Source organism: Pisolithus orientalis, assembly GCF_024613125.1.
Source record: "Pisolithus orientalis strain OTSU chromosome Unknown F5J12scaffold_16, whole genome shotgun sequence".
NCBI classification, from domain to species: domain Eukaryota; kingdom Fungi; phylum Basidiomycota; class Agaricomycetes; order Boletales; family Pisolithaceae; genus Pisolithus; species Pisolithus orientalis.
Window position 1 is genome coordinate 695,839 of NW_026260797.1, and position 26,286 is coordinate 722,124.

Below are 26,286 nucleotides of genomic sequence, written 5' to 3' on the forward strand. Positions count from 1 at the left end.
AGTCTGAAGATCTGAGCACTGTGTAGGACCCCGAGCACCAGCTACCGTCGCGGAGTCCTCGGTGGCCCCCCTACTTCGACTTGTTCGCAGGTCGTCCGTCAGCTGTCTTCAGGTATTACTTTACGATGGACCCCGGCGCGGCGGGGCCCCGTCGGAATGCGATGTCCGTCTCTGAAGACGAAAGCCTTGAGTCGGGCAGTGACATGCAGTTCTTGCTTCAAAGTTCCAGTAATATGGCAGGCTCTTATACACATCCCCCAAGCGGCATTCCACTAGCAATCTCCGGGGAAGGACTTGAACCATCATCGCAAACCAAGCCCAACTATCGAGCGAAGTACATTCTTGGTGGGCACACTATGGCCATATCTTCCTTGAAATTCAGCCCCACTGGTACTCTGCTCGCATCTGCCGGTGCGTCGTCCACTTTTTTCAAGTTGCGTATTCTAGACAGCGTTGTCGATGAAAGCAAGCTGCCGACAAGCAGATAAAAATATGGCATGTTTATACTGGTGAAATTTTGAAGACATTTTCGGGTCATCAAGAAGGCGTGAATGATATCACATGGTCTAGCGACGGAGAATTCCTAGCTTCTGCTTCTGATGATAAGACCATTATTCTCTGGAACATAGAACTGGTAAGAGGTATACTTATTTGCAAGTCTCGTTTGTTAATCATGCCCGTAGGGCGCCGTGGCAAAGACATTACATGGCCATACGAACTTCGTCTTCTGTGTAAGCTTCAATCCCCGATCGAATCTCTTGGTATCAGGAGGGTACGATGAGACGGTACGTGTCTGGGACGTCGCTAGAGGTACGTATAGTCTTTTTCTTTAAACAAGGAAAGAAACGAGAAAGAACTACGGTTGTGATGTTTCACGAGCAGGCAGGTCAATGAAAGTGTTACCGGCACACTCGGATCCTGTGACTGCCGTTGGTTTCAGTCACGATGGCACGCTTGTTGTCTCATGTGCTATGGACGGGCTAATGTGAGTCCAGTTGAAAGTGATTGTTATCCAGACTCTGAACCTCAACGTAGTCGGATTTGGGATGCAGACTCGGGCCAATGTCTCAAGACATTAGTAGACGATGACAACCCGATCTGGTTTGTTGATATATCATCCTGATGCATCCATCTCATTCCCTCCTCAACATAGTTCACATGTGGCTTTCTCGCCAAATTCCAAATATATCTTAGCTGCAACGCAAGACTCGACGATTCGACTATGGAATTATCAGAACTCTCGGTGTGTGAAGACATACAAAGGGCACACCAATCGCACATATTGCCTTTATACGTGCTTTAGTACGGTGACTGGCCATTACATTGTCAGCGGTAGCGAAGACTGCAAAGTATACTTGTGGGACCTGCAGAGCCGCGAATTACTACAGGTTCTTGAAGGACACCGAGGTATGTTTATTGCATATCGTTGTGGTGTACGGTCTCAATACCACGCACAGACATGGTGCTGGCGGTAGCAGTAAGCACGTTTCAATACCATCCCGTGAGGCAGGAAGATGAAATTATGGGCCAACAGACTCATCCTGAACGCGCAGTCATTGCATCAGCTTCAATGGAGAAGGACCCCACAATACGACTATGGTTTGACGACGCAAACAAAAGATAATCGTAAGCGTATGAATGTTATTGGTAAGAAGTTATAAAATGCTAATTTCAGGTGCCAGATACTCCTTGTGCCATGTACAGACGTGTCCTCGCTCAAGGTGACAAAATGGCTATTTAAGTCAGGATCGATTTCCCGAGAAAACATGTATGTTAGATACTAAAGCAAGCCAACGTACATCATTGGAAGGAATACATATGTAGAAGTACAAGATACATCGTCACCCTATAGTGCAGATCCCAGGACCTTCACTGCCAACGCACGAAGTATCTGAGACCAACCATCAGTCTTGTCAATGCAGATAGCCTGATCGTAATGCGCACCTCGACTTTCTGGTCTGTCCCAAGCTCTGCGAAGACTGCGGCTACACTCTTGCCTTTGGCATCCCGAACTGCTCCTATGCGATTTCCTGCGAAAGCGCCGAGCATCAGGCCAGGGACGTTGGCCACAATGAAGCCCAGACCTAGAACATGTCAGGACCGCCGTTTGCTTGGTTTAGACAGGTAATACATACCTCCTCCGCAAGCAGCACCCACCCATGCCCACCATGGCGCATGACGCTCAACTTCCGGGCGAAGTAGCTGAAGTAACACAATCAACCTGAAGCTAAAACGGACACGTATGTCAACGATACCTCATCGAAAACATCAGCAAAGACAGTTTCGGCGTCCGGTCTTGCAGCATTGTTGGGAGTGGAGTTGGTAGAGCTTCCAGAACCAAACATGTTCGCAAACTGAGCGAAGAAGTTTGACGACGCCTTAGGGTCACCGCTCTTCGCGTTATAAGATTTCGATGCATAGAGGGAATCGTATTGTCGCCTTCGGACAGGGTCTGAAAGAACATAGTATGCATCCGCGACCGCCTGGCAGGTGTCCTCAGTCTCATCGCCACCGTAAAGCACACCATATGGAACTACCTGGAATCTCTCTGTTGCGAGCTTCCTTTCGGTATCAGTAGCCTTCGTCAGTCTGTCGGGATGGGTCCTAAGTGGCTGTCGTATTCAGAACGCGACATAAATGGAGGGAACAATAAAAGGTTCTCACTTCAAAGACTCTCTCTTGTATGCCTGCCTAATTTCCTCTGTGGTAGCTGATTTTTCAAGCTGAAGTATTGCATAGTAGTCTGGAAACGACGACATGGAGGACGTATTGAAGCACCACAGCAGCTATGCTGCGTACGGGTTCGTGACGGGCGACTGACATGCACGCGCTCCACGACCGGAGAGTCACGCGTGACTGTCCTCATGAACAGGTTCCAAGTTGATTCCAAGAAAACATTCGTCAATGTGCCAGTATGAACGACGCTATGATACGCCTCTTACACTCTAACGGAACCTCCACCAGTCATTTGTCTCACTAGGAACATTCCCCTGCCCTCATCCACACTCTTCCCACTTCTGATACCTATTACACTTTTTGGTCGTGGACGTGGAGTTGAGAGTCCAAGTTGCTTTGTTGGGCTTCCTGCAAGTTGTCTGGTCGGGCTGAGTCCCCCTCCAGTTAATTGTCTCATCATCGCTGCATCTGCACTCCGCATCCCAGTGAATTGTCGAGCAATCGTCGTCGACCCTGTGAACTGAGGAGTGACACTCTTGGAGAAAGGGCCGCTACTTGTGCTTCGGCCAGTAAATGACATGACCAGAGGTTTCTCTTCAGTAGGATTTCTCATCCGCGTAGGAAGCAGAAGCTGAGAGTCGTCGACATAAGCGTGACTCAATACACAGAAAGAGGGCCTTACAAGACATTCCCTGCACCAAACACCCCCGTCTGCGTCCCGTTTCGCAGCGGAGTCAAGTCTCTTTCCACACCCAGGCTGCGACTTATCCCTTCGAATTTTGTTCGTCTTTTTACCCCCACACACCAGGCAGGAGGCATGCCATCTGGTCCCTTGAGGCCCGGGAACAACCCCAAACTCCATGAGAGATACCGCCTTGAGACAACTGGGACAGGTGGTTGAACTGCCGAATCGCGCAGCTTGAGCTGGGGCCGTCGGGGTTGACGATAGGGTTCGCTCATAGCGCGATGAAATGGAAGGGCTACTATGCACAGTTGGAGAGCTTCTCTCCTGTGTTTGAGATTTGCTGTAGAGAGTGGCTCCTGTAGATGTCAAAGCGGTATTTGTAGCAGGCGCCGACGGTGACGATGCTCTAACTGGTGAGTCCGTGAAAACGGACTTAATAGGACTCGAGAGAATGGTAGAATTTGATTGCACTTGCTCAGGTGGAGCACACTGAATGGTAAATGAGATTTTGACGCTTGTAGAATGCACGTTTCACCTACCTCCAGATGACAGCTCCCTCCCTCATTACGTACAAACACTGCCTTGCCATTAGGCAACTCCTTGAAAGGACCATCGCATATCACACATCGAAAACATTCCGTATGATACGTCTTCGCAGGTCCGTTGGCATTGAGTTCCGGTACCGTGACGAAACGACCAGTCCCCCCACTTGCGAACAAGGAACCACCGCATTTCGCACACAGTGACCCAGGAGAAAGGGTGGCTGCAGGGATTGAAAGCCTTCTCGGTGAATCCTTCTGTGTCGGCGTCGCTGTCCCAACCAAATTTGGGCGATCCTGCAGCACGTGTGTGATAGTCGTAATTTCCTTGCTTTCAACTCCACAGTTGTCGTTGGAACGAACTCTGGGACAAAATGCCGGAGGTGACGAGGGTGCCGATGACTGCGTCATTGTGTCAGAAATATCGGGCACTAAATCGGGGGTGGAGGGTGTCCATGATATCCTTGCGGATCGCAAGCTTGAAGTACTGGCAACATGGCGGAGTGCATGCGAATCACCTGCCGAGGATGTCATCCTAGGAATCCTTGACGGCGTCAAATTGGCACGGGTCGACATCGGAGAGTGGGAGGAATTGTCGGTTGAGGAGACAGAGTCGGCTTGGTTCATAAAGCGCCTTTTCATTTCTTCTACAGCATCAAGTGAGGGTCTTCCCGACGAAGGGCTATCCTTCCCGTCAGGAGTCCCAAACCGCTGACGCACTGGCCGAGTCGGAGTAGAACCAAGTCGTTCGACGTTAACCGCTGAATCGTCACCCTCCCGGAAAGATAGGTAGGAAGGCGAGTTGAATCTGTGCCTTTCCTGTAAGCGCGGCACGAGAGGGCTATTATCATGGCTACTGGGTGGTGATTTATGCGACCGAGAGGTAGCCGGTGTAGGGGAATCCTCTCTTGTTCGATTGAGTACAGCGTTTAGCTTTTGGGTGAGTTCTTCCAAAGCGGGGCTGTCCTCTCTGCGCTTCGCGATACCCGACCTCAGCTCCAATATGTCCACGTTAGGACTGCCCTGGCAACTTGTCATGCCTACCTGAGAAGTGGAAGGCGGCTTCCTCTGACCTCTTTCAAAGCTGGGGGATTCGATAGACTTTCTAGGGGTACTGTTTCTTCGAAGATGGCTACCAAAACAGTCAGCGCAGGTGGGTTGACCCAGCAAATCTACCACGGGGGTATCTCCAATATCCTTCTGGCAACCTTTGCAACGGAAGCAACGCTTGTGCCAAACGTTGTTGTTCGCTTCCACGAATCCACCTTCGCCCCTGAGAATCAGAACTGGTCGACCACAAGCTATGCAATCGCCTTTCGACCCTCCATTAATTACGAAACACGGTTTGCATAGAAAGCGGGCAGCAGAGTCAGGGAGAGGAAAGATCAGGATAAATAGTGGCATCCGGTTGAAATTCAAAAGCACATATCGCGCAAGAAAAGGTGGCAAGGGTCTCCTTTGGTTGAAGGACCGATCCATATGCTTTCAGCAGTTCAGGTTCGTTGGGGACGCTAACAACACATGTAGAATGCGGGTCTACGGAAGAGAATGAAGGCTGGGCTGCGGTCGGCATTCCAGAGGAAGACCCCGTTGTGACGGTGTGGTAGGAACCTGTGCCTCTATTCGATAGAGGGGGCTTTGGCTCGTCGTCGGGAAGTTCTACGGTTGTTGAGGATGTGGAGCTTAACTGTATCGGAGGTCGCGCGGGTGACTTTTCCCGTGAAACGTAGATTCGAGACCACTTGTCAATAGTCTTTCCCTTCGAAGATGACCATTGTATGACAGGCGCTATTAGGCCCCATCAGCTTGCGATGGTACACTGTATCTACGCAGGAACGAACCGACGGCAGTGCCACCACATTTGCAGCGCGAACCAACGACAATATCTCCACACCTGCGACAAAATCCCATTCCTGCCGAGAAGACACCAGTCAAGGAGCGAATGATTCGTTTGAAAGTGTGGCAACGGACAATTCTAAGGTAAAGATGGAAGAGATGGCAGAGGTCATTCACCAAGTTGAAATTCAGGCAAACCTCTCGCGTGATGTGTCACGTGAACAATGTCAACCACTGCACCGATCCGTTATGTAATCGAGTAAGTGGCCAAGAGATGGTTTCCAAGTGTTGACTACGCAAAGACCTCGAGCTCAGGGCGCCATACTATCTCAACGTGCCTACAACCTCAAAACTCCGCCACAATTAGGTCCGTGACTAGTGCCTTCCACGAGAATGACGTCCTCCGCCAGTCTGTTTATGTGATTTTCAGACCATGAGATCCTCACCGTGTAATCTTCACGTAGATTCTGGACAGCTAATTTCACAATTTGGAGCCCAGGGGTTGCCAGTCAACACGTTCTACCTTCAGAAAACGTGATTTTGTCTGTTCAAGTCATGGGAAAAACCTACCAGTTCCGGGGCAAGTTGATCAATTGTGCGGACACCAAGAGAAGCCATGGCAAACTTAATCTCCCGTTCCAAAATACGCACTAAATGAATGGCTCCAGCTTCTCCGTAGGCCTTCAATATCATCAGTGACTAAGGCCGACGACAATCAGCCATGATACGTACACTCTGTGCATAGAGAAAGGCGCGGCCGAGGCCAACCGTCCTTGCTCCAAGACAAAGAGCTTTTAGGATGTCTGGGGTGCAAGTATGAACGACCGAACCGGAAACCATGAGACCATGCACATGCCTGTTCCACGACGGACACCTCCATCAATGTAAACTTCGGTCTTTGCAAACACGTCAGGGCGCTCGCAGCGGATCTTGTAAAGCACCTCCATGGGAGGTAACGAACTTGCAACGTAAGAAAAACAACCTCACTTGGCCGAAATCCCTTACTAGTCAAGTTGGCGGCCTGTGTGTTGAAACTGAGATGAGATCCTTGGATGAATGTTGTATCGTTCCATACCTCCATGGTTCGACAGCACAATACCTTCGCATCCAGCCTCAACGGCAAGAACAGCATCTGCAACACATTGGATACCTGTGGACCTATCAGTACACCAGTACTTTCAAACGGATCAGCAACTTCGCACCTTTAACGACAATAGGGAGTTTGGTAACACTTCTTATCCAAGGTATAGTCTAAAACAAATGTCCAGGAAACTTGTAAAGGATTGAAAACGTAGCTGACCTTTTCCCATGTCATGTCTAGATCATTATTGACAATCAAACCTCCAGCCGTGCCAAGCGTGCTGACGTCCCCTGACTTGTCTGCAGCATTTCCACGCGTAATCTTGCCCTCATTTTCATATTCTTCAAGATAATGTGAAGCACGGGTATCCAGTTCGCGGTTTGAAGGCACAAGGGCATCAACTGTCAAGCAAATCGCTTTGTAGCCTAGCTCCTCCACTTCTCTGATGCGTCTTGCTGCAATGTCGTCATTCTTATGTTTATACAACTGGAATAATAATGGTTGTTCCGAGGAACCTCGCGCTGCCGCGATTTGAGCGTAAGACAAGGAGGAATTCGACGAGACCATCTGCAAAATGCCAGACCTTGTAGGCAGCCCGGGTAAGGTTAACTTCGCCTAATGGGTGCCCTAGACGAGCCAATGCCGACCCGCTGATATAAACTGGTATTGAAGATTTATATCCTAGCATGGTTGTCGATGGATCAACACCAGAAACCGCTTTCATGACGCGCGGACGAAAGAAGAAGCGACTGAACGCCCGTGCGTTTTCCACGCAACCTAGAACATGTTGATACGGGTGAAAATATCAGGGGAAAGCGCGCACTGATCGAATCATCAGCTGCAGAAGCGTAGTACGCCATTGCCTTGTAGGGAAGAATTTTCTTGGCTATCTCCTGAAGTATCGCAGGTAATGTTGAGACTCCGCACCCAGAGCATAGTGTGGGACCTGCCTCAATGTCTTGGATATTAATCATCCGCCCCAGCGGCGGTTTGTTCTTGACAGCTTCCTCAACTCGAAGCTCATCTCGAGACTTTCCTTTGCTCTGGTTGGCAGCTCTAAGTTCCCGAATAGAAGCTTCGTCAAGGGTTCCCAGGTGTTTTTCACATGGAAGGTACTTGTCCAAAGTATCGGACGGGTGAATTGGGACGAAAGCTGCGGTAGCGTCTTTCCCAGCGTAGTCCATAATCACTTGTGGTCCTCCGGGGTGGTTCTAACCAATCAACTTGACCCTCAAGAAGTGAGCGAATGACTCACGAAAATGAAATCTGTCACATCATAGACCTTATTTCGTATGATAACCCAGCAGGAGCTGTCCGGAGTAAATTGAAACGGTTAAGGAAGGGGAGTGTATCTCCCTACCTGGTGGTGTTGCACTCGGCAACCTGTGCAAGTGTAAAGGTTGACATGGTATCTTAGCGCCAGTGTCTGAAAGATCCTTTTGGCTAAGAAGGACACTGGGAACACGCGTTCGTGAGTGAACAACAACTCGGAGGGCCCACTCGACCCTGATCTGGGGTTAGGTGTAGCAGAAAGTCACGTGCACGCAGCTGTGGGTCGCGTTGTTTGTTCAACCGTCTTATTGTATACACCCTGGCCTGCCTCAAGCAAGCCGACTTTCCCTCGTCACGCCGATGGGTCCGGTACCAGGTAGAGAAGCCTTGGAGGCTATGAAACGAACTGATATTCAGAAATTATGCAAAGTCAGCGAATTCTGGATCTCGTTCCGTTTTGCTCAATGACCAACGGCATGCCACTCTTTAGGATTATGGTGTAAAGGCGAACCTCAAGACAGAGGCACTCATCGATCTTCTTCTGGACGCTTCGAGGTGAGCTGTGCCGTTTTATCTGTGCCGTTCCGTCAACTCACCGATACCAGACCGCAACCCTCCCGCTCCAACCCACCGCAACCTCCAGAACGGTCTACTTCCAGGATTTCCAGTCACTCGGGGATCCGCCGTGGTTCGTTGATCATCCACGGCGCTGGAAATGATATCATAGAGGAAGGCACTTCAAGTCCTGTGGAGGAAGTCAAGCCGCCGCCGCCGCCTTCCCCTCGACAACTTCCTCGCACACGGAAAGCTAAGGAATCGCAGTACCGGCTCGGAGTCGGCCGTCCAGTAGTAGCCGGTGGAAGTGGAGCTCGTTCCATCACGAAATCAGTCAGCGTGTCGCGAAAATCGAAAAGGGGTAAGAGCAGTACATCCGTAAAGCCGTCAGAAGCAACCATCACAGAAGGTAATGCGACAGCAATTTTATGCGTCCCTCCTTCATTGAACGCTTCCAGAACCAGAAATGGAGTGTACATCTCCCTCTCCTTGTCAGTAGGCTCTACTCCTGCTATTCGAACACCATTCACTCTTAAATGTCACAGCGAAGAGATATGCCAACAAAGATGATTCTGGTGTGACTACAAATGGTGGTCTGCAATCGGAACCGGTCGTTTCGAATGAACTTGTGCAGTCTGCAGTCGCAAAAGCCGTAAGTGCATAAGAAGCTCGCATTTCATTCGTTTTCCTTAGGCACCATTTCTTACTAGCTTGCTCCCGTCCAAAAAGAACTCGAACTTCAGAAGACTCAGTTGTCCGAACTCAAGGATAAAGTGTCCGGCATGATCGCCTCCTTCGAAATTCGCATTCGTGACCTCACATCCGAAATACGTGACCTTCGTGCAAAGGCGGTGGGTGCGACCGCAGACACACGGGATGCTGGCCCATCTGCGCGAATTCCTCAGCCCCCCTCAACGCCAAAACGCGTTTGGACCCCTCATCGGTCGTAGTAAGCCAAGTTTTCGAAGCTGTATATAGTGCTAACCGCGGCATAGCTTTGCTTTCGGTGAAAAGGGTGGTCCTTCAGAGCTTTTGAGCGATTCCTCTGATCGCGGTGCGCATGCGCACTCTGAAGCGGGATCTGGTCTCAATGTGAAACCCGCTCAAAGTGGTGTTCTTCTCCCGGGGTTCGCACAATCGACACTCGGGAAGCGTGCCCGGGACTCGACTTCAGAGGAAGACGCGGAATTACGTGGGCCTGCGGGCTCCGCTGAAACCGAGCTCGAGATCCGCATTGGTCGCTCCGCATCAAAACGCGCGAAATCACATACAGATGACAGTGAAGATGTGCGAACTACACAGCAGAGACAGTCCCAACCCCTTTCCTGTATAGGAGAAATCGATGAAGTTCCCGAGCTTGAACCTGCGATTAAATCCCTTCCAGAACTCTCCTGTGGACCTTCATCGCCGCCTCCCACGAATGTGCCAGCCGCGAGCTCCGACCAGTCCGACAGCCAGAACGCGTTTCATTTTAACTTTCTTCCTACTACATCCACACCAACTTATGCCGCATTTCCGCTTTCAATGGGAATGTTCCCACTTCCAGAACGCCCTATATCACCTTCCCCTGCAAGCAATGCGGAACGGGGTCAAGTGGAGGGCTTTGGATCTTCCACCGTTCCACAGGCGAGTTCGCGATCAAGTAGTGGGCGAGGTGTTTCGGGAGACTCTCAGATGTATACAGAAGCGAGTGGATCTGGGGGTGTTCGAAGAGTGCCGTCAAGCAATGAGGTAGCAACGGGGACTCGGGCTGACGGTCATCAAGACTTCGGCAACCGACCCGGAGACCCCTGCACCGCCGGCCAAACGCACCATGTATGGCACAGAGTTGGAGGCTGATACGCGATTCGGTGACTTTGGCGTAGAGGGCGTTGCGTCTGGTTTTTGGGCTAAAAGCAGATTTTGACAGATGTAGGATTACCAGTGTACTCTAATTAGTGTAGACCCAGCGTACGTGTGCCTGCGTACTTCCGTAGATCCACACTCTTCGCTTCTACTGATAAGGTTTTCTGTGTCTTTTATGTAATTCATAACAAACAGCATTTTTGTCATCTGAAGGAAAGTTTTCTCGAAACGAGCCTTCCACTCTCCAAATCGGAAGTCCGCATATCTGACCCTCTATTACAGAGAATGGAGCAATTCCCTGCAGCGGATGGGACTAAATACTTACCACATCTGATCAACTTTGGAGGTTCAGCAGCTTCTGTTGGAAATATGATAATATGTCCAATGTCTAGGTTCATCTAGACATACACATTTTGATACATGTGTTCTATCACATGACTTGCCTTAGCAATCAGCTCCACAGTGATGTCAGAATGACATCACTTATTGCATCATATTCCATAGCATTCTCTGCTATTCCTTACTATAGGTAGTAACTGTTTCCATTTACATTACTGGTCTGTGCATATGAAAACTCACAGAAATCTATAATGAGATCTCAGTTGAGTGTGTGAGTGGCAAATGTCTATATTTGCATTACCTATAACGAGATCTAAGGTAACGACATGAGTGCAAAGTACATGAACATGGAACAAGACACTATACCCACCTCAGTTGAGTGTGCGAGCAGCAAATGTCCGAGGTGGTGTTACTACAGTAGTGAGTTAAGTATGCTATACGAAACAAAAGGGGTGAGACATGGGTGTTGAACCCAGTGTTGAAACTACAAGCATGGTCATAGCGCAAGTCCTTGTACCATTAATTTATACGTATGAAACATTTGAAGACAATAAAACAAAAGTTACCGTGCTGTATTGTCAGCGCTCGAGAATGACTAAGTATTTTCGTCTTGTAGACCTGTAAACAGGAAGTGTTTCCCATGGTAAGGAAAAGTAGTGTCAATTAATGAACAAAGACTATGAGCGACTTGCCAAATCTAACACTCCCCCTCAAGTTGGACGTAGGCCGAGTTCAACTGCGAAATGCTTCACCTTCGGAGACAGCAGCACCTTCGTTAATGTATTGGTGATCATGTCTGCGGTCGGGCAATATATGAGGTGAATTTTGCTGTTCTCTATGACCCAGTGAATGAAGTGAAAATGGATATTGATGTGTTTGGTGCGTGCATGATACTGGTGGTCTTTGGTGAGTGCAATGGCTGATTGATTATCAGAAAACAACGTGGTTGGCTCGACGAATGGCTGAAAAAGCTCTCTGATGAGCGACTGAAGCCACAAGGCCTCCTTGGCCACTGTGAGTCAAAGTGTGGTTCAGTGGTGAAAACCAACCAAAACCAACACAAAAGACAATGAAAGCGAGTGGTGGTGTGCCTATGCGGTACCTAGATGGTAGAACCTGTTCTTTGGGAGGGTTTTTGCGAGCTACAACACTCAAAGATGAGTGCTGAGGGTTGGGGGTGCTCCTGACGAAGAGGGAGCAAGAATGTGATAGAAAGCGATAGGGTAGACTGCTGTCAGCCTACAGAAGGATGGATGGTGACTTAATTCGATGTCCTAAGCTGTACTGAGCTCAGGGAGGGCTTGGAGCGAAGTATATGGAGGATAGATGATGATAAGCAAAGTAGATGATAGCTAGACCCTTAATAAAGTCTCAACTATTGAAGCTGATGAATGATTTACTGAGAGATGATAAATTGCGAGCAAGAGGGGCTCTCTGATGTCTTCTTTTTTTTGCTACCTAAGTACAGTGACTTATATACAGTACAGGGGCGTTGCCTATGGAAAACAAGGTGCAAACACTTGGTAAGTGATTGGTAACTGATGAGTAAGGAATGTAAGTGATGGGTAATCATCTTGGAAAGCATTGGTAAGCATTGGTAAGGATAAGTAAGCCAAAAAGCAAAGAATCAGTAAGCAAAGTCAAAAGATTGGTAAGTATTGGCAATAGGTGAGTCAAAGACAGTCAGAATGTCACAGTATGAGTCAAGCAATGTCAGGAACTGGGAAAGTGCACTGGAATCGCATTAGGGGGAGGCTGTGCATGTCACATCTTGAAGAGATCGCTTCTAGGCCAAAGTGGGATGACAGAGAGGCAGCGCTGATCTGATGCCGATATAGTACATCCAAAAGCGGACAGGGTGAGTCAGATGTCAACAGGGGTCAAGCTTTGGGGGTCTGTGGGGTGATAGGAGCATAGGGGATCGCAACTTTCCCCCCCAAACCATCCTCTCAGTGAAGCAAATAAAAACTTCATGAACGAGGCTCTGTTGGAAGAGAGGATGAAGGGGGAGCGTCTTCTGCTGTATCTTGCAACAAGGAGGCAAGATGTGCATCATACTCATCATGGATGCGATCAGGGAGAGTGGAGAACAGTAGATTATACTGTAGCTGTCGCAATTTTGGAAGAATGACGGACAAGACTGGTATGAAGACGTTGCAGGGGGCAGGGAGGAAGGATCCATATGCTTCTTGGACTGGAGAGACTGAAATGACCACATAAGACCTTTCCAAGTGAATGACAGACCTGAGGTGACCAAAGAACGTCCTCCTGGAGGTCATACTGACAAAAAGAACACGCTGTCCAAGCTGGATGGGCTGAGAGGGGGCAGATGAGGGTGGGATGTACCAGGATGCTTCAGGACAGAAGCTGGTAGGAACTCCTGGTAGATATATGTAGCCATGGTCCCTAGCAAAGGGGACAAGCGAAATGACTGATGTGGAGGCAGCCATATCAGAAGAATTAGCGAAATGAGCGTCTTTTGGAGGGAGTGCTGTAGAAACGTGTGGAGTGCGCAAATCCTTTCCAATCCTGGAAGGTAGGATTGCGTGGCTGAGCACTACAAGCGAGTGTGGGAATGGTTTTGGTGTCTGCAGAACTGGTGGAGATACATCGAAAACTGGAATGCCGTACACAGGCGCTTAAGAATTTTATTGGCACTTAACTTGCCTCCTCCTTTTTCTTTGCTATTGACAACTTGTTCTTGTGCGAGGGATGACTGCCGACATTGCTGGCTGTCCTTCTTTGCATGAGGGCTATGGTCTTCACCTCCATTCATCAGCTACATCCATGTCCACCTCACCAAACACCTTTGGTGTGTGACACCGAGTCATCCACAATGGTGTGCATGATGGAACAAGTGCAGTGGTCGAGACCATCACCATCATGGAACTCCATCGCAGGATGGGACATATTTCACCCACTGTTGCTTGTTGCAACAGGTGAGAGCGATGGGGCCGTGTTGGTCACTGCGATGGGAGCTGGAGGCATTAACATTGTGTTTGGTAAGTACCCTTCTTCTTCCTCCCCCTTGTGAGGTAACGACTCAGCAGAGGAGGGATCCCAATACACATTTCTTTCAATTGTAACTGACTTCTTTTCAGGCCAGTACACTTGGCAGCCATTGGGGCTGTTATCGTCGATTCCAACCCAACGACCCTTGACAACACGCCCTCCCAGTTTGGTTCCTCCCTCGGTACGTACCCATACACATGAGCCCCATGTGCGTACCTGACTAAGGTTGGGTTTCTGTCCTGTAGCGGCTTCGAGAGGGGTTCCACCCTTGAGCGCTTTTGTGGGTGTCCGATTTTTCAACCAGACAGCATGACAAATGGCCTTGCCCCATAGGGCGCACAGTAAGCCACTCTCGTGCAGCATAGCTCTGACCTTTTCCAGCAAGGTACGATTGAGGCGTTCAGTGATGCCATTGTGTTGCGGGGTGTCATGAATGGTAAGTTTTTGCTTCATGCCGCTTTCCTTGAGGTGCATGACGAATTCTTTTCCTAGATATTCACCTCCATGGTCGGGGTGCAAGACTTTGATGACAGCATTGTGTTGGGTGTGACACCAGGCCTCGAAGTCCTTGTAAGCTGTGAAGGCTTCGCTTTTCTGGCAAAGGAGGTGGATGTGCGTGAGGCGAGTCTTATCATCTGTAAAGGTAATGTAGTAATGTCTTCCTCCGAGTGTTTCAACAGGAGCTGGTCCCCATACGTCAGTGTGGACCTCAGCAGTGAACTCCATGGCACATTCACCAGTGCGCTCCTTGGCGATGGGTTTTCTAGTGGCCTTTGCATAGACACAGGCTTCGCAGAAAGTAGGTTCATCCTTTGACAGGTTGAATTTCAAACCTGACATGAGCCCATTCTCAGCCAGGCAATGAGCAACAGTGGGTGAAATATGTCCCATCCTGCGATGGAGTTCCATGATGGTGATGGTCTCGACCACTGCACTTGTTCCATCATGCACACCATTGTGGATGACTCGGTGTCACACACCAAAGGTGTTTGGTGAGGTGGACATGGATGTAGCTGATGAATGGAGGTGAAGACCATAGCCCTCATGCAAAGAAGGACAGCCAGCAATGTCGGCAGTCATCCCTCGCACAAGAACAAGTTGTCAATAGCAAAGAAAAAGGAGGAGGCAAGTTAAGTGCCAATAAAATTCTTAAGCGCCTGTGTACGGCATTCCAGTTTTCGATGTATCTCCACCAGTTCTGCAGACACCAAAACCATTCCCACACTCGCTTGTAGTGCTCAGCCACGCAATCCTACCTTCCAGGATTGGAAAGGATTTGCGCACTCCACACGTTTCTACAGCACTCCCTCCAAAAGACGCTCATTTCGCTAATTCTTCTGATATGGCTGCCTCCACATCAGTCATTTCGCTTGTCCCCTTTGCTAGGGACCATGGCTACATATATCTACCAGGAGTTCCTACCAGCTTCTGTCCTGAAGCATCCTGGTACATCCCACCCTCATCTGCCCCCTCTCAGCCCATCCAGCTTGGACAGCGTGTTCTTTTTGTCAGTATGACCTCCAGGAGGACGTTCTTTGGTCACCTCAGGTCTGTCATTCACTTGGAAAGGTCTTATGTGGTCATTTCAGTCTCTCCAGTCCAAGAAGCATATGGATCCTTCCTCCCTGCCCCCTGCAACGTCTTCATACCAGTCTTGTCCGTCATTCTTCCAAAATTGCGACAGCTACAGTATAATCTACTGTTCTCCACTCTCCCTGATCGCATCCATGATGAGTATGATGCACATCTTGCCTCCTTGTTGCAAGATACAGCAGAAGACGCTCCCCCTTCATCCTCTCTTCCAACAGAGCCTCGTTCATGAAGTTTTTATTTGCTTCACTGAGAGGATGGTTTGGGGGGGAAAGTTGCGATCCCCTATGCTCCTATCACCCCACAGACCCCCAAAGCTTGACCCCTGTTGACATCTGACTCACCCTGTCCGCTTTTGGATGTACTATATCGGCATCAGATCAGCGCTGCCTCTCTGTCATCCCACTTTGGCCTAGAAGCGATCTCTTCAAGATGTGACATGCACAGCCTCCCCCTAATGCGATTCCAGTGCACTTTCCCAGTTCCTGACATTGCTTGACTCATACTGTGACATTCTGACTGTCTTTGACTCACCTATTGCCAATACTTACCAATCTTTTGACTTTGCTTACTGATTCTTTGCTTTTTGGCTTACTTATCCTTACCAATGCTTACCAATGCTTTCCAAGATGATTACCCATCACTTACATTCCTTACTCATCAGTTACCAATCACTTACCAAGTGTTTGCACCTTGTTTTCCATAGGCAACGCCCCTGTACTGTATATAAGTCACTGTACTTAGGTAGCAAAAAAAAGAAGACATCAGAGAGCCCCTCTTGCTCGCAATTTATCATCTCTCAGTAAATCATTCATCAGCTTCAATAGTTGAGACTTTATTAAGGGTCTAGCTATCATCTACTTTGCTTATCATCATCTATCCTCCATATACTTCGCTCCAAGCCCTCCCTGAGCTCAGTACAGCTTAGGACATCGAATTAAGTCACCATCCATCCTTCTGTAGGCTGACAGCAGTCTACCCTATCGCTTTCTATCACATTCTTGCTCCCTCTTCGTCAGGAGCACCCCCAACCCTCAGCACTCATCTTTGAGTGTTGTAGCTCGCAAAAACCCTCCCAAAGAACAGGTTCTACCATCTAGGTACCGCATAGGCACACCACCACTCGCTTTCATTGTCTTTTGTGTTGGTTTTGGTTGGTTTTCACCACTGAACCTCACTTTGACTCACATTGGTAGAGACCTGCTTGGGTCTTTGGTATGCACCCGATAATGTTGTTGTCAGGACTGTGGATGGTACAGGTTCCATCAGCGAAGGTAACAGAATATCCTAACTGATCAAGACATCCGACAGACACCAGGGTGTAACCCACCGCAGGAGAATATAAGACTTCAGTGAGTCTTAACTTTGTTACATTGCATCTGTTTGGGACCTCGATAATTAAATCACCAATTGTGGTTGCATTAAAGGATTGTTTGTTAGCAGCTGCAAACATTTTGGGCAGGATGTCAGTTAGGGACAGGAAGCGATCTTTGTATGGAGAGATGTGCTGCCTGGAGCTGGAGTCATAGAGTTCTACGGTGGTCACGCTGACTGGCCCATCATGCATGAGATTGACCAGATCAGGTGGTAGGTAATCTCCATCATTTCCAGTGTCTCCTATTTCACTGAACAAGTCTTCCTCAGTGGGGACGTAGTTTGCCCTTTCTTCATTGTCATCATCAGAGATGCTCAGCAGGTCAGGGATAGGAAGATCGTCATCAAGGTCATTCACAGTGATGACGGAGAATGCTCCTTCCTCCTCGGAGTCGAAAATCACTGCATTAGCTGAGTCCCTTTTCACGTCATCTGTCGCACCACGATTGGCTGACCTATCAAGTTTCGGGCATCTAGATTTGAAATGCTCTCTTGATCTGCAGTTCCAGCAAGGGCTGTGCTGACGAGCAGGGCCTGTGGAACTTCCTCCCTGTCGTCTGTCTCTCCAATTTCCTCACCCATGACTGGAGGAATTCCTGGGGGTCATGGCCAAGGCTTTGTTGCCTTCATGAGCCCTATGTTTATGATGTGAGTGCTGCATCTCTTTGTGGTTTTGTTGTTCTGACTCCTCGATAATGAGGGAAATAAGGATATCGGGGTCAATGGTTTGAGTTGGACTGTACAGACAAGTGGTTGCGAGTTGGCTGGATGTGAAGCTGGCAAGGTATTTAGGTAAGGATTGAATGATAGTCGATCAATAATCCTTTTCTTCGATCTGTATGCTGATGGCAGCTAACTCATCCCTTTTTGTATGCAGATCATCCAAGAATTGGTGGACATTGCCATTGACGGGGCATTGCATGCCCAGGAACTTCATTCGAAGATCCATCTGAGTGTAAGCTCCCTTTTCGGTGTACTCACGGATGATTTCACTCCACATGCCTGTGACATTTCCGAGGCTGTGTACCTGCAGAGTGGTGGAATCTGGAATTCGTTGAGTGAGTAAATGTTTCGCCATACTCTCGCTTTTCTGCCATTTGGCGAGCTCATCAGCATTGGGGGGGATTACAGTCACATATCTGTCCTCATCAGTGGAGGTCATGCTGGCAGGGCAGGGTGAGGTGCCATCAAAGTGAGCCCACAGCTCCTTGGCTTCGACAGTGGTCTGGAAGCAAAGGGAGAAAATTGCCCAGTTTGCACCTTTGATGTCGAGCTTCGGAACGTTGCCTGGGAGAGTGTCTGTAGTGAGGGGAATGGTGGCTGACATAGGGGTCAAAGGCTATGAGTGACAGTGAGAGTATCGAAAATTCAGGTGAGACATTTTATAGGCTATTAGAGCTTGGGGCTCATAACCTCACAGAAATCTATAATGAGATCTCAGTTGAGTGCGCGAGTGGCAAATGTCTATATTTGCATTACCTATAATGAGATCTAAGGTAACGATGTGAGTGTGAAGTACACGAACATGGAACAAGACACTATACCCACCTCAGTTGAGTGCACAAGTGGCAAATGTCTGAGGTGGTGTTACTACAGTAGCGAGTTAAGTACACTTTACAAAACAAAAGGGGTGAGACACGGGTGTTGAACCCAGTGTTGAAACTACAAGCATGGTCATAGCACAAGTCCTTGTACTGTTAATTTATACATATGAAACATTTGAAGACAATAAAACAAAAGTTACCGCGCTGTATTGTCAGTGCTCGAGAATGACTAAGTATTGTGGTCTTGTAGACCCATAAACAGGAAGTGTTTCCCACAGTAAGGAAAAGTAGCGTCAATTAATGAATGAAGACTACGAGCAACTTGCCAAATCTAACAGAAACATGTATATAAACTCAGGGATATTCTCCCTTAGTCTACATTGAATTTTACATTCATTCTATTGTTCTCTCAAGAACAAGAGCCCCAGTAAGCTTATCTTCAAAAACTACTGTTTAACTCAAGTATAAGGCAAGTGCTCTTATCTATTGCTCTTTGTACCATAGCCTGTCCTCTGCACAATAGGTTATGAGCCCTGCCTTCTAGGTGAGTGCTATTTATGCAATTTGCATAGAATAGATCACTGCTGACAGGCAAATCACTATGGATCATGTAGGCCTAGATGCGCTGTCACACACCAAAGGTGTTTGGTGAGGTGGACATGGATACAGCTGATGAATGGAGATGAAGACCATAGCCCTCATGTGAAGAAGGACAGCCAGGAATGTTGGCAGTCATCCCTCACACAAGAACAAGTCATCAGTGCCAGAGAAAAAGAAAGGGAGTCCTGGGATCCATGTTGCTTATCATGGATACTTTACTGACTTCATACCCAAACTGATGCACTCCTCCTCTCCTCACACTATAGCCAATTTTAATGGCTGCAACCTTCCCTCCATCACCTATGAAGATCCTTCATTATTCACCATCCCTGCTTTCACCATCATGCATGGCACCTTTGTCTATGTTACCTATAACACCCACACTGACTTCAGTCCTGAGTTTTGCAGGATCATCCCACCTCTTCAGATTTGGCACAAGTATCTTGAATGCCTTTTCCAAGGAATTTGGGCTGACAGTTCCACTGATATCTGAGGTGTCCCAAGGTGGTTCTGTGAAAGACAAAGAAGTGGAGACATCTTTGACAAGAGGTTGCTTGCCTTCACTTGTGAGCTTAAAGTACAAGGAGATATGGGTACCATTTATTGGAGATATATTCTCCCCTGTGTTCTGCTCACTTTGGTGCGATGTTTGGGTGCTTACATAATCACCTTAGAGCGCACATTTTACAGTAGTTTATTCACTGTTCCCTCAGTAGCTTGTTGCACTACTGAGGATACCTACAGCATCCTTCAAAACCATTGTCTGATACTTGGCCACTAACTGCCATCTTGGATGGATTGACCCTACTGGTCACAGAAACTATGCTTACTGGCCATACCAGGAGGATGTTCTTTGAGATCTCGAACATTCCATGGAGAAAGGTGATTTCGACTATCTCGCTCAACCAAGAGGCTGCCCAACACCTTGTACTGCTCTTGCCAGAGCTCACAGCTCTGCTGCCACTCATGCACAGCTATCCTCTGCCCAGTACAGCAGACATATCATATGCATCCAGAGGCTGGTACCATGAGGCTTCTGATAGTTGTATTATTGGGGACTCGTATACTTCTTTTGAAATACTTGTATGATATGGATGTCTGGGTTCTCACCATCATGAAATTACTTTTCCTTTTCCATATAGTTGTGCCAAACCTTTCTTAGGGTTCACAAGGAACAGACTTCCATTACATGATGTAATGTGGAGCTTCTTCAGGTACCACTATTTTGGTCCCTTAGATTTTGATCTCCTTGAAAGAAATAACTCTCACATCACACTTTGCCAATTTGCTGAGAGAGGCACTCCTATCATTAAGGAATGGCACAATCCCCATCCTCATATCCCCAAGCCTCATTGTAACTGCAAGTCTCAGTCTGCTAGAGCCACTGCTCACAGACCTAAATGCCAAGCAGATCATTTATTGAATCCTCCATCCTATTTGACTCATCCTGTCAAGTCATTCCTTTATAAACACTTGCTAATGGACTTCTAAAGATGTCCAAAGGATTGTCCAAACAGATTCTGAAACTTAACAGAGTCAATTATGCCTAATGGTTGGTTCTTATGAAAGCTTATATGCAAACTCTTGGCATTATGGATATTGTTTCCAGCACAAAACCTCTTCCTGCCAATGTCACTCAGCAGGAACCCTGGTGGATCTCCAATACATGTGCACAGGGTATTATTACACTATACTGCGATCCAATGATCACAATGTCTATTGACAGACAAGATACTTCCAAGAAGAAGTGGGACGAACTTAAATCCAAATATGGTGAACCATCTGCCATGACTACATTTATGGAATTTCAAAGGTTGATCTGAATTCAGATCAAACCCAAGGACAACATCATGGTAAAGATCTTGGAGATCACCATGATCATGGCCACCATTGAAGGCCAAGGCATCAGGCTTAATGACAAAATGAAAGCCCTAATTCTCATCCATTCCATGTCCCAAGCCTGGGAACAGGCACCTGTCAATATTCTATCATCTATTCCTGCTGACCAATTATCTGCCAACACCATCATACCTCATATGAAAGAAGTCTGGAGTCACAAATCTGGAAAGTCCTTGCTTCCTCAGCAAGAAAAAGTGTCTACCTCTGGCACAACTGTTAAGCAGGAATCCAATTCCTTGCTTGCTCATATGAATAAGCCACCACTTTGTCAAATATGCCATGGCAGGCACAATACTCAAGATCACCATGGAGGTGGCAGATCCAGTTCTGGTTCTGGATTCCACAGAGGATGTGGAAACCAAGGAGGTTGTGGAGGTTCATGCAGAGGTGGTGGATGTGGCAGTTTCACACCTTACCCACAAAATAATCAACAACAGCAGCAGTCCAGTTCCTCTGGCCATGGCCAAGGACAAAACCATAGATGTGGCAAGGGCAAAGCCTGAGCCAACAATGTTGAAGTCAAGGGTGCTGAGACTGTAGAATCAGCCTACATTGAAGAGATCCCTGACTATCAACAATATGAGTATGCTGCTGATGAATTTGATATCACTGCTATCAAAATACCTCATGAACAAACTCCAGAACTTTCTCCCAAGCAACCTGCTCCAGTTGAGAATGTTTACTCTAATGACCTCAATACTTATATTGGCTCTCATGTCATTGGTAAAACAATGGCATATGATCCAGACCTCACCTGGCAAGATATAACAACTGCTATGGAATTGGTTGAGCTTACTCCCAATCTCCTGGTTGATGCCTCCACAGGCCAACTAGCTTCTTGGTATCTTGAAGAAATTCAGAACCATCAGCCAGATCTAGTTGAGTCAGTCAAGATTTGTATAAATATCCCTCATTCTAATTCACCTTGCACCTGTTCTATATGTTGCCAAGCAGCCCTCACTTTACACCAAGTGGTCTCACCCCTATGGGAACCCTGGGAATGGGAGACTCTGATCTCTCATTCAAGGCAGATTCCCCTTCCCACTATTGGGGAGGACAGGATATGTCCTTGTAGTCCCAGCTTGCCCTCAAATCAAGTGGCAGATCCTGTTTTGGCTCATGAGGACATGGTGGCGATTAGGGATGTTGAGGGAAATGGCAGGTCGTCTCTGAAGGCAGATGGGTATTTTAGTAACCCTGCTGGAGATGTTTGAGGACATGATCATTGCAACTGAAGATCTGTCTGAGTATTAAAGAAAAACTGCCCTATGTCATTAAAGACATTTTATGAATCTGTGCCTACACCTGTGCCATGTAAACCTTTCTGTATTAAACATAATCCAGACATTGAGTATGACCCTAACAAATCAACTGTGGGATATTTCCCTGGTGAATTCAATAGGAATGCATACAATGCTTATGACTGCTGCCCCTTGGGTGTGCATGCATCTTTTAAGAACCTACCAAAGGGTGAGTTGATATGGATGTTAGACTCTGGTGCTTCACATCATGTGACACCATTTAAAACTGATTTCCTTACTTTTCAAGAGTTTAAAACTCCTTCCCTTGCATCTACTGCTGGGTTAAGTAGAGTTCAACTCTTAGGTGAAGGAACAGTGGTTATTTGCCTTGAAAATGGGCAGAATTTATCATTCCATAATGTTGTTTACAGTCCTTTGTTCTCAAAGAGACTATGTTCAAGAAATGTGCTGTTGAAAAATGGGTATCACAGCCCTGTGACATTAACAAACAAGGTGATCCAAGCACCAGATGGCTGGATTGTCCTTGAGGCACACTTAGCCTCTCCGACTTCACCATTACATTGGTTTGTGGGCATACCACTTCCACCTACCAACACATATGCAGTCCTTTGCCCTCTGGTTAGGACTTTGCCAGAGTTACTATGGCATAATCATCTTTTCCATCCTGCTCAAGCAATACTTTGTCACCTCTGATGATTGGGTCTTCCTGAAATACAAATACAGGGGGAGACTTCTTCCTGTAAAGGTTGCACTCAAGGCAAACTTTCTTCTGAAGCCTTTAAACCTTCTTGGAAACATGCAACTAAACCTCTGGAATTGGTTCATGCTGACTTAATGGAGTTACCAGTGGAATCCTATTTCCACTCCAAATATATTCAAACTCTTCTTGATGATTATTCATCATTCAGCTTCTGTCTCTACCTCTGGAATAAATCCAACACCTATACTGCTTTTGCCAATTGGATGGTGTCTGCTCAGAATCAGACTGGTCACCATCTTCTTGTGCTCCATTTGGATTGAGGGGGAGAATTTATGGGTTCTACCTTCAAAGTGCTCCTTTCTACGTGTGGTATTACTCATCAATTATCTATCACCAATCAACCACAGCAAAATGGTCATGCTGAAAGATTCAATCGAACCATTTCCAAGAAAGCTGGAACCATCCAGCATCATGCATGTATTCCAAAACACTTGTGGAACTTTGCCTTTGACTGTGCACTTCACATGTACAATAGAACTCCACTCAAGCAGATTCTATTTAAAACTCCTACAGAACTATTCTTAGGAAAAGTTCCTGATATATCATATTTTTGCACCTTTGGCTGCAAAGCCTTTGTATGGGTTCCAAAAGAACAACAAAAAGACAAACTGGAACCTCATGCTATCGAGATGGTTTTCCTAGGCTATGAGCCTAATACAAAAGGATATCATTTTCTAAATGGTCAGAAGATCATTTTATCTCATACAGCAAAATTCGTAGAAGACTCCTTTCCTTTCTGCTTGGATTCTAAAAAGATTGATACCTTTGACCCTGGTTCCAAAAGTGACTCATCATCCAAATCATCATCTGACTCTGAAAGCCTTTATTCACTTCCAGATCCTGATCAGATCCAACTGCTGCCTCATCACCAGCAACCACCTCATCCATCAATACCATCAAACCCACAGCAGGGAAAAGCTGTGGACCAGCCTAGAGCTTCCAGTTCAAATCAACTGATAAGAAGAGCACCTGCTGCTGCACCATCAGTCAACCCTCAAGTTCTTCATCATCCTCATACTCCTTATTCTATTCCTGGTGACTCCTGAAATGTTCAGAGAGCTCAGCCACAACAATCTGAAGACCAAGAACCATGTCCCAAGCATTGTTTTATCCCTGTTTCCTGTCCTGGAAACATTTACAGAGATAGACCTCCAGTTCAAATTGAACAGGATATTCAACAAAATCAGGATCAAGCTCAACAATGGATTCATAATGCTGAGCATAATATTAGAGAAAGAGAAGAAGCTAGGAGATGATATGATGAAGAGCATAGACCACCTTCTCTGGTCTTGCCACCAGCAATGGTACCTCCTCAAGTTCCTCATCAGTGGACTGAACATCCACAAGGAACTACTCCTCCTTTGCCCTTATCTCCTTTAACTCCACTTCCTGAATCTCCAAAAGGAATGCTGGATCAAGAAGCTGAGATGCATCCATTTGAATTTGCTCTCACTGCTTGCATTAAAGAGTCACCAGAACATTATAAAGATGTTCTAAAATTATCTCCCAATTTGCAAAAGAAGTGGTTTGACACTATGAAGGATGAATTAAAGTCTATAGAAGAAAGACAAGTCTGGACCTTGGTGGATCCTCCCAGAGATCAGAAATCAGTTAAGTGTCGATGGGTTTTTGCTATTAAAAGCGATGGTCACTACAAAGCTTGTCTTGTGGCAAAAGGCTTTACACAAGAATTCAGCACTGACTTTGAAGATACCTTCTCTCCAGTGGCTTGATTTGAAACTGTGCAAATTTTACTCACATTCACTGCCCAAAAGAACTTGGAAATGGAAGCCCTGGATGTCAAAACTGCCTTTTTATATGGCAACCTTGATGAAGAAATTTATATGGAGCAACCAGAAGGTTTCAAAGTTCTGGGTCAAGAGCACAAGGTCTATCGGCTGCTTCAAGCCCTTTATGGCTTAAAGCAAGCAGTGCTTGCATGGAATAAAGCCCTGCACACTTTACTTCTTTGCATGGGCTATACATTCTCAAAAGTGGATGCTGGCATTTACATCTATTCCTCAAAAGCTGGCATTGTCATTTTCCTCATCTATGTCAACAATGGATTATTTTTAGGATTGGACAAACATCTTCTGAAAGCCAAGAAAGAAGAATTCATGAAGAAATGGGAATCTCATGACCTTGGAGAAGTTAAAGAATATCTTGGGATTCAAATCCATTGAGATTGATCGAAGAAAGAAATTTACCTCAATCAAACTCCATATGTCAAAAAGGTCATCAAACAATTTGGAATGGAGACTGCTTGAAATGTTCACACTTCACTTCCTTTGGGATATCAACTGGAAAAAGCTCCTTCTGATTATCAAGCAACTTCCCAAATCTGCTCCCAGTACCAGTCAATTATAGGGTCTTTACTCTATATGGCACTTGGAACTCATCCAGACATAGCCTTTGCAGTCATTCACATGTCACAATACATGGCCAATCCCACTGAGGATCACCATAATAAAGCCTTGCACATAGTTCACTATGTTGCTTCTACTCCAAAACTTGTGCTTTATTATTCTGGACTCGAACCATGGATTTTTGGTTTTGCTGATTCTGATTGGGTGTCAAAGAAAGACACTCATCATTCGACAACTGGTTATGCTATGTTCCTCAGAACATCCCTCATCTCTTGGCAATCACATAAACAGAAGACTGTCACACTCTCCTCTACAGAAGCTGAGTATATGGCTCTCTGTGATGCCACATGTCAAATCAAATGGCTTCATATGCTATTTGATGAACTTAAACTCAAAACCGAAAAGACCATACTCTACTGTGACAACATGGGTGCTCGCTTCATTGCTGAGAATCCAGTCTCAGACAGATGCTCAAAACATATTGACATTCAATGGCATTACATACACGAATGTGTACAAGATGGTTTGTTCAGTATTGAATACATTCAAACTGACAAACAAAAAGCTGTTTTGAAGGATGCTGTAGGTATCCTCAGTAGTGCAACAAGCTACTGAGGGAACAGTGAATAAACTACTGTAAAATGTGCGCTCTAAGGTGATTATGTAAGCACCCAAACATCGCACCAAAGTGAGCAGAACACAGGGGAGAATATATCTCCAACAAGCTGATGGTCTTACAAAATCTTTGACATGGCAGAAATTTGAAATGAATTGCTTGTCAATGGAACTTGTTAATCCCCCATTTTAGAGTGAGGGGGAGTGTTGGAAATATGATAATATGTCTGACATCTAGGTTCATCTAGACATGTTTTGATACACATGTTCTATCATATGACTTGCCTTAGCAATCAGCTCCACAGTGATGTCAGAATGACATCACTTATTGCATCATATTCCATAGCATTCTCTGCTATTCCTTACTATATGTAGTAACTGTTTCCATTTACATTACTGGTCCATGTGTACAGAAACATGTATATAAACTCAGGGA

At 46.7% G+C, this 26,286-nt stretch overlaps 5 protein-coding genes across 5 annotated transcripts; 2 read left to right on the plus strand and 3 right to left on the minus strand.

Annotated features, from left to right (window-relative positions):
* Window positions 1–233: 233 nt before the first annotated feature.
* On the plus strand, window positions 234–1,624 carry F5J12DRAFT_905974 (WD40 repeat-containing protein; the record flags this gene model as incomplete). The annotated part of the gene is made up of 8 exons (XM_051748728.1): window positions 234–411; window positions 471–634; window positions 684–810; window positions 883–985; window positions 1,036–1,101; window positions 1,154–1,407; window positions 1,458–1,477; window positions 1,535–1,624. 8 exons carry the CDS (start codon window positions 234–236, stop codon window positions 1,622–1,624), a joined length of 1,002 nt encoding a protein of 333 aa, XP_051599548.1.
* A 222-nt stretch (window positions 1,625–1,846) lies between these two features.
* Window positions 1,847–2,759, minus strand: F5J12DRAFT_905975 (DnaJ domain-containing protein; the record flags this gene model as incomplete). The annotated part of the gene is made up of 6 exons (XM_051748729.1): window positions 1,847–1,891; window positions 1,945–2,084; window positions 2,136–2,202; window positions 2,256–2,483; window positions 2,538–2,604; window positions 2,665–2,759. The coding sequence occupies 6 exons, from the start codon at window positions 2,757–2,759 to the stop codon at window positions 1,847–1,849; spliced, it is 642 nt and encodes a 213-aa protein (XP_051599549.1).
* A 102-nt stretch (window positions 2,760–2,861) lies between these two features.
* On the minus strand, window positions 2,862–5,906 carry F5J12DRAFT_835752 (uncharacterized protein). The gene is made up of 5 exons (XM_051745926.1): window positions 5,742–5,906; window positions 5,326–5,688; window positions 3,901–5,222; window positions 3,359–3,850; window positions 2,862–3,307 (listed from the first exon to the last, which is right to left on the minus strand). The coding sequence occupies exons 1-5, from the start codon at window positions 5,809–5,811 to the stop codon at window positions 2,939–2,941; spliced, it is 2,616 nt and encodes an 871-aa protein (XP_051599550.1). The 5' UTR covers window positions 5,812–5,906; the 3' UTR covers window positions 2,862–2,938.
* F5J12DRAFT_835763 (FMN-dependent dehydrogenase-domain-containing protein) lies at window positions 5,889–8,333 on the minus strand. Its single transcript, XM_051745927.1, has 12 exons — window positions 8,178–8,333; window positions 8,073–8,127; window positions 7,768–8,028; window positions 7,641–7,710; window positions 7,428–7,594; window positions 7,037–7,384; window positions 6,939–6,987; window positions 6,812–6,886; window positions 6,593–6,718; window positions 6,469–6,539; window positions 6,307–6,417; window positions 5,889–6,259 (listed from the first exon to the last, which is right to left on the minus strand). Exons 1-12 carry the CDS (start codon window positions 8,222–8,224, stop codon window positions 6,218–6,220), a joined length of 1,422 nt encoding a protein of 473 aa, XP_051599551.1. The 5' UTR covers window positions 8,225–8,333; the 3' UTR covers window positions 5,889–6,217.
* Window positions 8,334–8,412: 79 nt separating this feature from the next.
* F5J12DRAFT_835767 (uncharacterized protein) lies at window positions 8,413–10,861 on the plus strand. The gene is made up of 7 exons (XM_051745928.1): window positions 8,413–8,518; window positions 8,580–8,644; window positions 8,695–9,076; window positions 9,195–9,296; window positions 9,355–9,593; window positions 9,640–10,375; window positions 10,410–10,861. The coding sequence occupies exons 1-7, from the start codon at window positions 8,450–8,452 to the stop codon at window positions 10,548–10,550; spliced, it is 1,734 nt and encodes a 577-aa protein (XP_051599552.1). The 5' UTR covers window positions 8,413–8,449; the 3' UTR covers window positions 10,551–10,861.
* The last annotated feature ends 15,425 nt before the right edge of the window (window positions 10,862–26,286 follow it).